The 15,965-nt window shown below is 51.2% G+C and overlaps 2 protein-coding genes and 1 long non-coding RNA gene across 7 annotated transcripts in view; 1 reads left to right on the plus strand and 2 right to left on the minus strand.

Annotated features, from left to right (window-relative positions):
• The first annotated feature begins 4,498 nt into the window (after positions 1-4,498).
• LOC144217845 (uncharacterized) overlaps positions 4,499-15,965 on the plus strand; it is a 50,503-nt gene continuing 39,036 nt past the window's right edge. Inside the window, exon 1 of one of the 3 annotated variants that reach the window (XR_013330973.1) lies at positions 4,499-4,628. This is a non-coding gene — a long non-coding RNA (uncharacterized LOC144217845). Of the gene's footprint in view, positions 4,629-4,976; positions 5,241-5,589; positions 5,707-15,965 lie in introns of those variants that run through there. The other 2 variants (XR_013330974.1, XR_013330976.1) reach the window with 2 other exon arrangements.
• FBXL22 (F-box and leucine rich repeat protein 22) lies at positions 5,238-8,971 on the minus strand. The gene is made up of 2 exons (XM_077747558.1): positions 8,625-8,971; positions 5,238-5,681 (listed from the first exon to the last, which is right to left on the minus strand). The coding sequence occupies exons 1-2, from the start codon at positions 8,957-8,959 to the stop codon at positions 5,390-5,392; spliced, it is 627 nt and encodes a 208-aa protein (XP_077603684.1). The 5' UTR covers positions 8,960-8,971; the 3' UTR covers positions 5,238-5,389.
• Positions 11,672-15,965, minus strand: part of USP3 (ubiquitin specific peptidase 3) — a 106,044-nt gene continuing 101,750 nt past the window's right edge. For all 3 annotated transcript variants that reach the window (XM_077747546.1, XM_077747541.1, XM_077747554.1), the window contains one exon: positions 11,672-15,346. In XM_077747546.1, coding sequence (XP_077603672.1) covers positions 15,181-15,346 — 166 coding nt within the window. In that variant the 3' untranslated portion in view covers positions 11,672-15,180. The remainder of the gene's footprint in view (positions 15,347-15,965) is intronic.

Raw genomic sequence — 15,965 nt, forward strand, 5'->3', positions numbered from 1 at the left:
GTCAGCCCTTTGGCCTGACCTCTCAGCAACCCCTTTCCAACTCTGAAGCCAGTCTGAGTGTAACATGCTAACAAGAGCCTCTCCAGAATACTCCAGGGGGAGCCGCTCTCCTAGGCGAGGAGGAAGCTAACAAGTAACATGACTTAATCCTGCCTGCAAGGAGCAAGTGGGGGCTCAGATGGGGGCTTAGAGAGCAGGGCAGTGTACGTCACGCGGAGGACCGCCGTTGCTGGGAAGCACTGCGCGCACACGCATGAGTGACCACGGGAACGAGCGGGTGAATGTGTGAATTCATATGAGACCCAGCGAGTGGCTCTCATAGCCTTGAATGGGGGATGGTGGGGAGTTGTGCACAGGCTGAGGAAGAGGTTACACTTACTGAGCGGGTAGTTCTGGGAGAGGGGGCCATCTCAAGAGCAGCTGTGAAGGCTGGCTGCCGACAGTAGGAACAGGAAGAGGGCAAGGCCTTTGAGTGGTTTGTCTTCATCTACAGCAAGTTCATGCCACAAGCTGCTGCACTACTTCATGGACTAGGATAGTCCACACAAATGAGGTGCCAGGTAGAGAGCTCTGCAGGCACTTGTTTTTCACAAGAAAGATGGAAAGTGTTTTCAAAGAGAAATTAGAAAAAAGATACAGTTTTGTGGTACATAGATCTTTCCCAGTGACAGTACTTCGAATGATGACATGTTAGTTTTATTGAAGACAGGCTTCCATTGGAATTGGGACTCAGAGGCAGTAACTACAGCTTCTGGAAAGCCACAGAGGTTCTGGGCAAAGACGAACCTTTAATACTTGATGTGAGAGCTCAGCGAGTAGGAGCAGGAGCAGTGAAGGCCTCTGGGCTTGAAGCACTCAGCCCACCTCAAGTGCGCGGGAAGCCACTGCCCAGGCCTCTGGGCCAGGAGGGAACTGAGAGATGAGAGGCCTTCGGGTGTTGCTGAGGACCCGGACGATGCCAGGAGACAGGTCTCTTAGAGCCTTCTGGGCTGCTTCCTGGTAACAAGTGGCTCTTCCCTCTCGCTGAGCTGGGCTGAGAGTGCCGAGCTGAAGCCTACATCTGCAGTCTCAGAGTTTATTTTAAATAAAAATAACGCCACAACCTTTGAAAGGCTTTGACCTTTGCTGTCACATTTGACTCTGGACCGTGGGGCAAAGGTACCCTCAGCAGGCTGATGCTCATGGTGCCAGGCCCCACCTGTCAGGCCTCCTGAATCGCTTTTCAAGAGGTCTGACCCTGCAAGGAGAATCTGTACAGACACCTTGATTTCATAACAGATGCCATCTTTCTATGCTGGAAACTTTTTTTTTTTTTCATTTGCTGATTTTTAGAAGCCCTGGGAGACACAGGAAGGTAGGAGTCTCTGGTCTGAGGTGCTGAAGTGGGCCTGGCACAGGTGTTTATTTTCCCAAGTTCACTTTCAGGCTTGGGCAGTTCTTTTGTTTGCTGGATTCATTCAGTTAAATACTTGCAGTTTTTATGACCCTGACGTAGTCTCCAGAGAACTTGGGCCACCAGCCTTTAAAATTTAAGATTTCCCCAGAGGCCCTTCAAGGTGCAGCTTTGTTCTGGGCCTCCCAGCTCTGTGGCCCTTACCTGGCTCTGCCAGTCAGATGTGGTGAACTTGAATTTTAGCAAAAAAGACAGTCTTGGGCATTGGATCCTATGGCTGGAGGAATCCTGGAACTAAAGGGTCAGGTGATGTCTCCTTCCACAGACCACCAACCTGAGGTCTGGAGAGGGAAAGTGCTAGATCACAAGAGTGTACAGGCTAGAGCTGGGAGCGCTGGCTTCCTGTGAGCACACAGTTCCCTCCAGACAGCCCACCTGTGCAGAATTCGGCCCGTGTGTCCCTGTAAGGCAAGCCTCGCAGCGCCACCTCCTCCCAGGAAGCTCCCCCTGCCAAGGCCAACACCGTGCGGTGACTGGCGTCAGCCTTCCACCAGGGAGCAGTGTCCTGCCCCAGTGCCCGTGCCAAGGCTCTGTGCCCTCCCCCTAGCTTTTCCTCCGTGGAGCCATTGGCTGCCTTGGCCAAAATGGAGTGAAGAGCGCATTCAGGAGCTGGAGAAAGTTTGTAGTCTGTTCTAATGGAAGCTGTGAGGACACGGGTAACCTCGACAAGTCATTTTCGTGGCTTTGGAACACTGGGCGCCTAGCTCTCCGGGCACATGTGGGAGTCCCTTGGGCTTTCTGGCTCTGCCCTTGCTGAACTGTGCCTGTTGATGGAACACAGACCCTGCGGGAGCTGGGGTCAGTCTTCAAGCTCGGCTCAAAGGCTCTGTTCTCCTTCCGGTGTTCCTGGATCACCCCCATATAGACCCAGCTTGCTTCTTCCTGTGCCCAGGCCTTGTGGGTTCTGCCAGGCACTTGGCTTTTCCAGGCCCCCACAGATGTGAGGACAACTTTCCCTACCCCAGCCCTCCAGGCAACTGCGCATTTAGACCTGATCTCATCAGAGTGTCAGAGAGGGTGCTGGTCCTATTTTAGAGATAAACAGGCTCTGAGAGGTCCTAAGTTGTCAGAAGTGATGGATGGCAGAGCACTCAACACTCCCTTCAACCCCAGATGATTGAGTCTGTGGATTAATTAGGCATGTGATGCCCCTTGTTCTATGCAAACCTGAGAGATCTTGAGCATTGTTACTGATCAAGCAGGGGACTGTGTTCTGTCAAGGGCTTTGCTCAGTGCCCAGTGATGTGAACAGCACCTGTTAGAAGGCAGAGCGGAGAGCCATCTCATCAGTGCCTGACCTCCGGGTGTACCTCAGATGGCCCTCGGCTCAGGGACCCCAAGCTCCATGGAGGGGGTGGGGCCCAATTCAAGCAGAGAAACAGTGTTGGACACAGCTGTCAGGCTATCAGTTCTGTGATCAGTACAGCCTCAGTCTGTGGGGGTTTACTCAGCACCAGAGGCTTAGCCAGGGAATTTAACCCTCATTTATAAAATAGCTTCCATGGGGAAAGGGGAAAAGGGCCTCAGGTTACCCTATTCCCGCTGAACTTGCAGCGACTTCTGCTTTACAAACATAATGTCTTAATCCTTAGAAGAACCCTGCAAGCAAGATTCTCTAGCAATCCCAATCCACAGATTAAAAGGCTGAGGTCCAGAGGCACCTGCCTGGCTCAGTCAGTTAAGCATCCGACTCTTGATTTCAGCTCAGGTCATGATCTCACAGTTCATGAGACTGAGCCCCGAGGAGGACTCTGCAAACAGCACAGAGCCTGGGTGGGATTCTCTCTCTCTCTCTGCCCCTCCCTCGCTCATACAAGCTCGCGCCCTCGCTCTCTATCAAATAAGCTTTAAAAAAGAAAAAAAATGTGAGGTCTGGAGAAGGCTGACTGCTCTCAGAGGAGAGCCCGAAACTAGGATTCTGTTGTTCCCCAGACTAAACCACCAACTCAGGGCAAACAGGACCTGCTGAGAATGCAGGCTTATCAGAGATAATAAAAGCAAAGCCCTGGGGTTTAAGTGGCACTATTTTAAACAAACATTTAACCCCGTGGAAGCCTGATTTCAACATTGTTTGCAGGAGTGGGGGGAAGGCCTGCAAGGCCTCCTTCCAGAGTCCAGAGCTGTGGTGGGTAAACTGGAAAACCACCCACCCAGAGGAGAGGGGTCCTCCCAGTGTAGCTGGCGCCCTGAGGGAGCCGGCTCTCCCCACACAAGGGTGCAAAGGAATTCCGCCAGGCGGGGTGTCAGTGCAATTACCCATCTGTTTCTGGGCTGAGCGCCGCAAGACGAGGGGCCCCAGGCGCAGCTGAGGCCTTTGGCAGACCCTGGAGGGATTGGGCTGGCCTGGGTTGTGGTTTGCGTGCCAACAGGTTCTGCCTGGAGAAATTTCAGCTCCTCTGGCTCACCTGTGTATCATCTCTGCTTAGGGCCCTGGCTCCTGCTGGGAGTAGGCAGGGTGGGCGGCCTCCAGCTCTCATTTCATGCTCACAATAACCCGTGAGGCCCCCAACTGCCACCCACATCCCTACTTCTCCTGTGTTTCCTGCTCACCTTTCCTCCTCACTCACTCCGCTCCAGCCACGCTAATCACCGGGCCTCCCCTAACTCACCGGCTCTGTCCTTGGTCTGGAGCCTTTGCACCGGCTATTCCCTCCGCCTGGAATATTTTCCTGCCAGATGCTGCTTGGCCCCCTCCCTCACTTCATGTTTCAGATGCTGCCACCTCAGGCTTACATTGGTCAACCCCCTTTTAAGTTGCTTCCCTCTCCCCAGACCTTTGCCAACAATCGCCAGATACCGCCAGATACACCTTACCTGGTGCTTCCCCCGCTCCCCCCTCCAGTTTTTTTTTTAATACCAATTACTATCTCTCCTACTAGAAGGTAAGCTCCATGAGAATGGAATGTCTCTTTTTTTCCTCGCTGGTACCCAATATTGGGCAACCCGTGAGTAGGGATGGAGACTCCCTTTCCCAGAACAGGAATACCTGGCTTCAAGTGACTAAAGGGCCCAGGTGGGCGCTGGGGGTGGGCGGAGCCAGAGTGTGGGCGTCAGGCCGCCCGCCGCGGGCGCGGCCCGCAGTGCTCCCAGCCTTTCCCTCTTTCCCAAGTTTTCACCGCGTACCTGGGACCAGGAGGCTGCTGGGTGGCCGAGAGCCAATACTTCGTGGCTAAAGGTGAGGCTTCAGCGACCGCCCTGAAATTGTAAGTCAGGGCGTGTGCCCGTGTTGAGCAAATCCAGCATGTAAAAATCTAACTTTGTATCAGCTTCTAATGGTTTCATTATCAAGGAACTTAACCAGCGCTGCTGCTTTTGTTTTCAAATCTTTACTTAGGGGTTTTCGAACGATTTCTGCCTTCTGTGATATGAGAACCATAGAAAATAAGGATATGCTATTTATGTAAGAATCACCTCTTCCAGCGAATTTTCTAGAATCGTGTGCGGTCACTGCTGGGGAAAGGTGGGCGGGCTCGCCGGGCCACGGAGCAGAGGCGCGGGCGGCAGGGCCGGGGGGGCGGGGNGTCGCCCCGCCCCGTTCCCAGGGCGCCTGCGCGCTACCGGCGAGCTCCGAGTGGCCACGCCTCCCCAGGGGGTATTTCGGCCTCCGACGCGGGTCGCATCTTCTACGCGGTGCTGGCCTCACCCGCTGCTGCGGACAGTGCGTGGCGGAGGACCTGGGGCGGAGGGGCTCGAGAAAGGTGCTGGTATTTAGTGAGAACCATCCGAGTCGTTTCCCAGCATCGGGTTACTTAATCTCGCACTCCTTTGCGTAAAACCGTATAGTGAGGTAGGCATTAGTGTCCCAATTTCTCACAGGGAAACTGAGGTTTAGAGATGTGGCAACGGTCTGGGAGGAGGAAGGGCTGAGGTTGGAAACCAGGTCGCTCTTTCCGCCCGGCGGCCCTTGGCCGGCCGACGTGCCTCGGCGCCGTGGGCCTAACGCGGCAGCAGCTTGCGAAGGGCCGTGCCGGGCGCCTTGGGGAGCTGGTCGGGGATCATCGTGGCGCTGTGTTCGGCCCGCAGCGCCAGGAGCGGGCACGCGGCGCGCAGGCGGCGCAGGCCGGCCGCGCTCNGCGCCGCCACAGCAACAAGCGTGCGGTTGGTGACGCGCGCGCAGTTCTCCAGGCGCAGCGAGCGCAAGTGCTGGCAGCAGCGCAGCAGGCGCACGAGGCAGTCGTCCGTGACGTGGCCGCAGCCTGAAAGCGTGACGGAAGCCAGGTTGGGGCACCTGCGGAGAGATCGTAGTGACCCAGGTCGGGCCCCGCGGGGTTGCGGTTTGCGTCCGCCCCGGACCCCGCCGGCTCCTGGATGGAGCTCCCAGGCCAGGTTGCCTCCTAACAGCCCTGGGACTCTCCGGGCACGGAAACAGGGAAAGGGGCTCAGCGAGTGTAAAGGACTTGCCTGCGATGACGCGGCCAGGATCAAAACCAAGGCTTCTCTCCCATTTCCCCTACTCTTCCTGCTTATGAGCCACCCCTGGTCCTGCTACGGGCAGAGGGAATGCGGGATCCGGAAGGACAACTCAAGTTCTTTGATTCTATCCAGACTTGTTGCTTTGGGGTGGGGGTGAGGGAAGAGATGCGTGGTGACCACTCCTGTCTGGCTTAAAGCTTAGGCCCTGATGCTCCTGGCCGGCTAGTCAGGTGGGAGCAAGCGTATCCTGTAGGGTGGCTTAGAGATAGGCACGTTCAACCCGTGAAGCTGGGGTCGGGACCCGCTTCCGGTTATGCCTGGCTCTGGGTTCTAGAGCCTTGGTTTCAGCTCAGTTAACTGGGGCTGTTAGTGCATGCTGACTGGGATGCCAGCCTAGAAAAGGTCCGGAACCGGAGTGAAGTGGGTGTAGTCTGGCCCACTTCTACACAGTTTGGAGGCTCCTCCGCCCCAACCTAAGCAGCACCTCCTACTGAGAAAGATCTTGAGCAAAAGTTAGGTTTGACTTCTTTGCAGAGTGACCTTTGCTAACTCACTCACTGAGCTTTAGTTTCTTAGGGGAAGGTGGGGGGGGGGGGCAGGCGCCGCAGAGAGGGCATAATGCCTCCCAGTGGGGTTGTAGTGAAGATTGAGATTGGGGGTGTAAGGAGCCTTACTTACACAGGGCCTGGCTCCCTTGTGCCTGGGGAAGGGGGTAAGGAACTAAAACAGACTGGGCACCGCCACATTGCCCGCACTGTGCCCATTCCATCTTCCCAAGTTCACAGGGCTTCTTTAGTCTTCATATGCAGTCCTCTGTCTGCACGCTGTTCTGTGAATGAGGGCGCAGGTAACTTGCCTGCAACTTTTTGCTGAGGACAAATGTCTAAACTGTGCTAGTCCTCCTGATCTGTCAGGTGGGAGAAATTATTAGCCCCAGGATGGCTATGATGATGTGTTTAAGCCACTAAGATGTTAAGTGGTCTCTTTTGTCCTGAGAACCTTTAGAATAATCTTGATGTAGGAACAAAACAGAAAGGGGACTCCTTCCCTGCAGTCCTTCTCTATTCTCCCATCTCTCACTGCGCAGAGCTGATTGCTGAAAGAACCGGATTGGGCAGATATTAGTACCTACTGTGCCAGTGCTGCTGTGTCATTTAATCCTCTCAGCCTTTGAGAAAGGTGATTTATCCCATTTTAAAGATCAAGAAAGTAGGTTGAAAGAATTTAAATGTTGGGGCTGGGGTCCCATAAGTCGGACAGTAGCAGAGCTGGAAGACCCCGCACAGAGCCCTGACCACCAAGCCCTTTGTTCTTTTTGTGTCACTGGGGCCCCTTGCTGCACCCACTTGGTGCCAAGGGGTGACCACTCCATACCTTGCTGGTTTGGGAAATAAAACCTGGTTCTCTTATAGCCAGAAAGGAACAACTTCGGAGCAGGCTTGCCTCTCCCTTGTCTGTCAGTCCAGTCTGCCTTCTGGGCCTTGTTAAACCCATCAACATGCCCTCATCCCAGCAGGGCCTCACCAGGATTGCCTTGTTTTTTTTCTCCTGCCTTTAAAAAAGGTGGGGTGGGGGGAGGGGGNTGTTTCCTTCCATCCTGCCATGCTGCCAGCAAACAGCAACTACTAAACCTGGGTGGCAGCAAACTGGTGGAGCCTAGTGTGTTACTAACCAAGAGTGCTCTTCCTCAAAGGCAGGACAGGACTGGTGAAGTCAGGCTCAGCGAGAGGCTGGCACCAGAAGTCCAGCTTGTGAGGGTGAGACCACGGAGGGTCGCCTGTGCCTCAGCCTGTACCCATGGGAGGGTGGACCGATCAAGTACAAGATGTATTGGGGACATAACTTACACTAGAAAATTAAGGGCAGCCTGGGTGGCTCGCTCAGTAGCTGAGCATCCAACTGGCTCAGATCATGATCTCACAGTTCATAGGTTCACGAGTTCGAGCCCCATGTTGGGCTCTGTGCTGACAGTTCAGAACCTGGATTCAGATTCTGTGTCTCCCTCTCTGCCGTGTCTCTCTCAAAAAATGAGTAAATGTTAAAAAAAAATTTTCATCTAAAATTCAAATTTAACTCAGTCTTGAATTTTTATTTTTTAAAATCCAGTAATCCTAGACTGTGGGCAAATCACATGACCTCTCAGAGCTTAGATTTGCTCATTTGAAAAATTAGGCCAAAACACCCTTCCCTAGAGGTACAGTGAGATTAGTGAATTTCTAATAAGGAAACCCTTCTTAAATATCACCACCCCTCCTCGGAGTCTGGCTTGGCTCAGCTAACCCAGAGCACAATCGCTCTCCTTCCTTAGTTGCATTTCACAAGCCTTGAAGTTGGTCTGCTAGGGGGAGAGTGGAGGCGTAAGCTAATAGCTGAATCTAAGAACCTTTCCCAGGGCCTGACCTTGAAAATCCAGGCCCAGCCGGACCTCCTGAGGTCTTAATGGCTGCCAGGGAGGACAGCTGCCCGAAGGACAGCGACAGCTGAAGCCCATTCTTCCTCTTTGTGGCAGAAGCAGCTCCAGGACCTGTGAGGCTAAGAGGAGGAGAAACTCCCCCTCCCCCCCCCCATATAACTGTACGCATCCTCTGGGGACTGTGCTGTGGCCGGGCCTGGACAGTCTGCCTTGGGCCTAGTTAGAGTCTCCCCAAAGTGGAGCCATCTTGGTCTTGTAGTTTGCTCTTCCTTGCCCCCCAGAAGTCTCCTAGAGCTCTAGAAGCCAGAGCCCCCCAAAGCCAGCGCTGCTCAGGAGGCGGCCTACCTGTCGCACACCTGGAAGAGGAAGTCATTGACCAGGCTCTCATGCCGGCTGCAGATGCTCCTCTGGAAGGCGCTCTTGAGCCAGTCCTCGATGCTGCACACCTGCACGCGACTAGAGTACCAGCAGATGGAGAGGCTCCTGAGGGCCGGGCTCAGGAGGAAGTTGTCCTTCTTGAGTTCTACCAGGGAGTGAAAGTGCAGCAGAGGCCAGAGTGTGGGGTCCTCGAACACGTCCTGGAGCTGGGGGCAGGTCCTGGCAAGGTTCTTCCTGCTGTCCTTGTCCAGGAAAGAGAAGAGGTGCAGCAGGCACTCCCGGTTGAGCTGGATGAGGTGCATGGCGTGCAGCAGCCAGAGTGTGGCCGGAGCCCGGGGACCTGCCCTACCTCCTGCTCCTCCTCCCCTGCTCTGGGCTGGTGGACATATATGGTTGAGGAATGGTGTTTATTTTTGGCCAACAACTGGTGCTGAAGCTCTGAGAATGGGGCGGGGAAGCCAGGATCCAGACATACGTGTGGCAGTCTGTGGTTCGGCTTAGGTTCAGAGGAATTGAAAATCCTGGCAGAAAAGCAGCCTATTGAAGTTAAATAGCTTCCTTAAAAGGGATTTCTTTCCCTTTTAGCTGACAGTGGTGCTTAGCAGAGAGCACTTTTGGCCCTCCCCGAGGCATTTTCATTGGCGGTGGACGGCCAGGCCACCTGTCTAGGCCTGCAGTCTCTGCTCACTGGGAGGGACCCTAATTATAAATTGTATGTTTTCATTTCTAGTATATCACCGAGTCTTCTGCTTCACCTAGTAGGAAGAAGCCTGCCGTCTGTAGAGCTGAGACAGTTATGTGTGCAGAGCGGGAAGTTGAAGGCGTGGGTAACGCCCCCTTTCCTGTGAGTTGTGCTCAGGGGTGATGGTTTGCAGGCGAGGCTGAACCACCTTCAAAGCCTGCTACCCTCCACCAGGTGCCGGACTGCCTGGGCCTCCCAGCCGGCTGTTTTTACCTTGAGTTGTTTCAAAAGCTTCTCCTTAAGTGGCTTAGCTGTCAAGGTTCTGTGTGTGTAGAACGTTTTAAGCTTCAGTTTACTTGGCTTTATATCTTATCATTTTTCCAATTCTGTGTCCTGCTGTATCTCGTCTGTATTTCCCAAAATGTCAGGATGGATGAAGTAGCTCTAAGTGCAAAACTGTTTGAAACAGTTCTAAGTATTTTAGTCCAGGCTTGCCCTTTAAGCCAGCCACGCACCATCCTCTTTGTGAATGCCTTCAGAACCGGCCCCGAGCCTAGGCAGGCTGCCTGGAGACATTATCCCCTAAGTTCTCCTTTCCTGAAGTAATTTAGATTTCTCAGTACATGGATCTATTTTCTAATACTTCACTCCCACCCCAGATTCTACTGTAATTCTGTTGTGAATTACCAGCGTTGTATACCCATCTGGTAGTTTGGGGGAAGCCAATACTGAAGGCTGCTTGCTGCCTCTGCAGTAGCAAGGTGAGGACAGAACCAGATATTTCTCTGCTCCGCCAGGAACCGCCACCTGAGTGGTTTTGTTTATTCACCCATTTGATTAGAATTGGAAGAAAGGGGATGCTTTGTGTCCAGTTGTGTGGCTGTAATGCAGATGAACGCAGATTAAGGCCCGGTCGTTCCTGGTGCAGCTTCGCCTTTAAAATAAGCGTGATGTACAGGGCGCCTGGGTGCCTCAGTCAGTTGAGTGTCTGACTTCAGCTCAGGTCATGATCTTGCAGTTTGTGGGTTCGAGCCCCGGCACACTGGGTTTGCTGCTGTTGGCATGGAGCCCACTTCGGATCCTCTGTCCCCTTTTCTCTGCCCCTCCCCTGCTCTCTCAGAAATAAACCCAAAACGACACAAACCATAACACAGCTAAGGGAAGAGTGCCATTCTAGTCATCTCCCTCTGAGACACCAGACTCAGTGGCCCTGTGTGCTTGGTTACCCTAGCACTGCCAAGGTGAAGTGGAAGGGCAACTTTCCTTAAAAACATACACCAAGAAAACAGCTGAAAGAAGCACTTCTCAAGGAAAGGGTCACAAGCTACAGCTAATATTCCAGACTAATCATTTTAATGGTTTACAAGTACAGCTGACAGCCACCTTTGGCCCTGCTTGCACTTAGCCAGTCTAAAGGTATGCTCGGATGGGTTTTAAGAGAAAGCCTTACGATCTCCACTTGCCCTCGCAGATCCTTTCCAAACCAGTACTTCTTACAGGGCTGACCTCTGGAAATAGGCAGTTCTTTGAACTTCTTAAAAGGTTGGCCACAAGGAAGGCCTCGTGGGCTGATGCGGCATCGAGTCCTGCGGCCTTGCTGGAACAGCTCCGGGCTGGCAGGGCCAACGTTGAGAGCCCGGCCCACATGCTGCCACTGTGGGGGAAGGGGGAGGAGTGACATCCCAGAACAGAGGGTGGGCCTGGCTCCTCGTTGGCCCATAAGCCTCTGACCAGCACAGCTGCCTATGGGAGCTGGAGGCAAAACCATGCACCCTCCGGCCACCTCTGTCTTCAAAGGTAGAAGGCTGCCAGGAGCAGGCAGATAAGTAACAGAAAAACAGGAGGGGTGTGGGGGGGGGGGGGGGGGGTCGTGTCTCCAGGGGACAGTGGAAGCAGAGGGGTCGTGTATGTATAGGAGCTTACTAAGAACCAGAATTTTTTAACAGTGGCACTTTATTTGCCTGTCTTGAATAAAAGGTGACCAACAAACCTTGGCTCGGCCCAGAAGCCGCTTCCTCAGGGCGGGGTCTAGCTCTGAAGGAGGCATGCAGTCGGCACTTTATACGAAGAGCTGTCCGAGGGGAGGCAGGGTGATCTAGGCTCTGGGGTGCACGGGCCGCTTCTCCGGCACCTGACTGTGGGCACTAGGGGTCCCCTCCCACCACCACCTGGCCGTGCAGGTCACTTCATCCCGGCCTCTGTACTCTGGCGGCCCAGATGGGGAGGCCTGAGCACTAAACTGCTGACTGAGTGACCAGGCCCATGGGTGGAGCAAGTACCCCCTTACTTCCCTGGCGCCCCTGAAAGGAGCTCAGAAATAATAGCCAAGAGGAAAGAGACCAGAACTTTAATGATACTTTCATCCATAAAACAGTTGAGGTTGGTGAAGAAAAGGGATGTGATTACAACGTCAATGAAATCAGTCACACAGTTAATCCTCTTGCATCATACAAAGTAGGCTTTCGTGGCAAACAGTCCCCTCAGACACACGCGGCACAGGCGGAGGACGGTCTGGAGTCCCTCGTGCCCAGGTCAGCGAGGCGACGCGGACACCTTGCGCTCCCGCACGACCCACCGCGTGCCTGCCTCTTCCTGCACCGCGGGCGCGTTCCTGTGGCTGCACCCCAGGCCCCTGGGACCCGTGCCCTGGCCGCAGGAACGGACTGCTCGCGAGCCTCTTCAGGGCCTGAGTGAAGAGGCCCCTTGAGCAACAGGGTTTGTGAGGGAGTTTAGGGGACGCTGGGGGCTGAAGGGGGAGAAGTGTATCTAAATAGACGTATATACACTAAACCAATGAAACAGGTTTGGCTTTTAAGAAATAAATATGTCCCCAGCCACAGAAACCAAGCTGCTGTGTAGGTTCCCGAGGTGAGATCCACATTTACCACTTGACCGGGGCCTGTACACTTGACTGGCTTAATTCTGTTACATTTGTCATCACTAGACACTGAGTAGAATACAGTGGATAAGCAAAGGTTTCTCCACCATGGAGAGAGATTTGTGTTGCCACAAACGGTTTCTACCACCCACCCGTGTGGGAGGACTTCTGAGGAAGTTTTCTTGTCGCAGGGGAGCCGTGTGACGGCGTGAGGCACCGTCTCAGCGTAAGCTCTCTGCGCGAGAAGCCACACACACACACAGACGACATGGCACGAGGGGAGAGCCCTGAAGAGCACACAGAGATCAGCTTTTAAAACAGGTGTGATAAGGCTACACAGTTAAATTTTTTAAATACAAATAGGCACATTTACATCACTGGTGTTCAAATGCACAATTCAAATGGATCCGATCACTTTTCCAAAGGGCCTTCCTTCATAATACCATTCGAACACTCTGCCTAAGGAAAGTCAAGCAATAAAAACACTCCTAAGATTCCAAGAGGAGATGTGTCCCTGTCTTAAGCCAACGATGTTGCCTGTCTAAGGACCACTCTCCCCCAGAAGGCAGTCTGGCTGCCGCCAAGTTCCATCTGGTACAAAAAGACAGCTTTTCTCTACCAACATCAGCACTGCCCAAAGCTCTATTGTGGAAGTCCTAGCAGCTGCCCCTGCAGAGAGATAATCTAAATGCAGACGTTAGAAGTCCCAGCTATACACCCTCTAAGTACAAAAGCCTGAATTCATAGGAGATACTGAACAAAAATCAAAGATGATGCACATTCCAAGTTCATTTACATGTGGTGTTAACGTATTAATGTGTTAGGTCAAATTTTGTGAAACTTTCACTTTTGTGGATCAAAAGGGGAAATACCACAATTTCCTATGGTGCAACCTAATGTAATTTAGAACTGCAAACTACTTCAAATACATGTTTCCCTCTTAATTATCTTCTAGACTCTGTTTCTAAGGTGTCAGACCTAAATAAAAAGCAAAAGCTTTTTTCTCTGGAGTGAATATTGAGACCAGTGCCGTCCCAGAGAACTGCCCTAGACCTAAGCAGTCCTGTGCCCCATGTGGCTGCTGGGCACTTGAGATGTAGCTTGTGTGACTGAAAACTAAGTTTTAAATTATTTAAAAAAAATTTTAATGTTTATTTTTGAGAAAGAGACAGACTGTGAGCAGGGGAGGGGCAGCGAGAGAGGGAGACACAGAACCCGAAGCAGGCTCCAGGCTCTGAGCTGTCAGCACACAGCCCAGTGTGGGGCTCGAGCTCATGGGCCTTGAGATCATGACCTGAGATGAAGTTGGATGCTTAACCAACTGAGCCACCCAGGCACCTCCAGATTTAATTTTAATTAAAATTTAAATAACCACATGTAACTAGTGACTGCCATAATGGAGAGTACAAGTTGAGACACAATTGCAGTTTGCTCGTGGTCATGGTAGAGTGGTTAGCAGCTGATTTTTGCTCTGAGGAAAGAGCCTTGTCTAGCTAATAGTGAAGTGGAGCCACATCTGCTCCTGCAACTCAAATATCCACCCTGAGGAGAGCCATTAGACTTCCTTTTACATTCATGCACTTTAAAAGATTACCAAAAAGTCTGCTAGGTTGGCTTAATATGAAATACATTCTCCCCCTTGTCATTTGTAGACACTTGAGAAGAAAATAAAGGCTGGAATGAGAGATGACCCTGAAAACAGTGCCTGGTCCTATGGTACAGCCTATCTGGAAGTCCCTTTGAGTCCTTTCTAAGTAACGCCACTGCCCCCACCCCAAATTCAACAGACTAGCCTGGAACGCTTGTAGAAATCACAGTTACCTTTCTTAGATGGGATGCTGGTTCCAAATTTCAACTTGAATTAAACCTTAATGGTGCTTGTACCTATTTTTCTTGAACACAGTTTTAAAACAAAGACTTCTCAAGAATAGAAACTCTGTTCAAAGTGAGAATAGTTTCAGCTTACTCTGCTCTCAGGATAGGCCAGTGAGCGCTGTTAAAACTCAAAGTAGCAAAGACTCAAATTTCCTGCTGTGAAGTGTAGGTGATGGTCAGCATCTGCACCTCAGATGGCCTAGGAAGAAATAAGGCAAAAGTGGACAGGTAGTTCTTCCCGGCATCACAGCCAGGGGGGAAACTAGATGCTGGTTCTGAAGGCAAACGGAAGCCATGGTCTCCTCACCAAACAGTGTCTATACCATGTAGCTGAGTCAAAGACATTTTTAAACACTAAAGGTATCTTGTCTTATCTGGGCTTTTCTGTACTTACTATCTCCATGAGTACACACACAAACAAAAATATCCCCAAAACAAAATTTTAAAACTTCAAAGGACTAACTTGAATTTGCAGTACAGGTACAAGCGAACCAACAAATTGATTTAATCAGTGCTGATAAGCAGCAGCCATGAGAGATGCCAAGAGCAGCAATCACCGGGTCTATTTACTGATGCCCTCCCAGTCATCTCTTACAATCAAAAAGAATTACAGTCAGTGAAATCTTGTGGGCCACAAATGATGTGCACGCATGATCCTGGAGGTCAAGTCCACATGATGTCGCATTACAGCTGTGGAAGGCAGCAGTTCTATTGCTCTTCACGTTCAGGAACACATCCTGCTTTCAGCATGTGACAGTAACAAAGCATTGATGTAAATGTGCCTCAGAGTGAGAACTGAAAACATTAATATAAAAAAGTCAAATAGAACTAAGTTCTTGAAACTACATATAAAAACAATTATTACAACTAAAGCAGCAAATCAAAATATCTGCTGAGGTTTTCTGGTAGAACTAAAAAAAAAAAAATTAGTTGGTGCCCATGTTCAATATGTCACTACCATTGACAAAACTAAACCCAAAATAGGAAATTGAAAAGTGCATAATGAAATTAAATCTTGGATCAAGTATTTACGGAAAACTGGAAATGTTTGTCCGGTATAGTTGACAAATAATGATTTAAAGGAGGTATTAAAGTTTATCTGATCCAGCTTTGGCCTGGCGTTCCACGTAAAAAAGGATGTAGGCCTTTGCCTTCACAACGGTGTCTTCATCAGTCAGCGTTACAGTACTGTCATTGAAATGGAACCAGCGACCTTCATGAGTTGCATACGCTGTGTAATGTCCAGAACCGACCCTATAAGTTAAAAAAAAAAAAAAAAGATATGAACTACAGAAATAACAGGAAGATCTGCATAATCATATAATTTGTTAGATATACAATAAATTCTACATATTGTAATAAAGAATAAGCCCTAGAGATTTGTGGTTTAAGATGGCTGACTGAACTCATCATGTTTATGTTCCTCAAAACCCATGGGAATAATCAGGAATATACAGGCCCTGGAAACATAGGGAAGAGTGCCATCGAATGAGCAGAAATGGAAGATGTTCTACAACACCGGAGAGCAGTGTTCACATGGCACTGGGTTAATGGAGACGCCGAAGAGCTAAGGAACTCAACCTAACAAGCATGGGTCAAGGCCTATGGAAACATGGATTTCCATCACAGCCTTGGAAAAAACCCTGAGCTTAAGAAAGTAATCTGCCTCGAGGAAAGGGCTTTTCTCTTTCAGCATGACCCACCCACTCACCCATGGAGCCCTACAGTCGGCCCTCCCAGGCAGGAGAAAAGCCTCAGGTAGAACAGATACCTTCACAACTGCTAGAGAAACCCTCACCATTTACCAATAATGATCAATCTCATCATCTATTATGATTCTGAACAAATAGCCAAAAATCATCAAACCCTTGAT

This window comes from Crocuta crocuta, unplaced genomic scaffold (genome assembly GCF_008692635.1).
Source record: "Crocuta crocuta isolate KB4526 unplaced genomic scaffold, BGI_CrCroc_1.0 scaffold130, whole genome shotgun sequence".
Taxonomy (NCBI): Eukaryota; Metazoa; Chordata; class Mammalia; order Carnivora; family Hyaenidae; genus Crocuta; species Crocuta crocuta.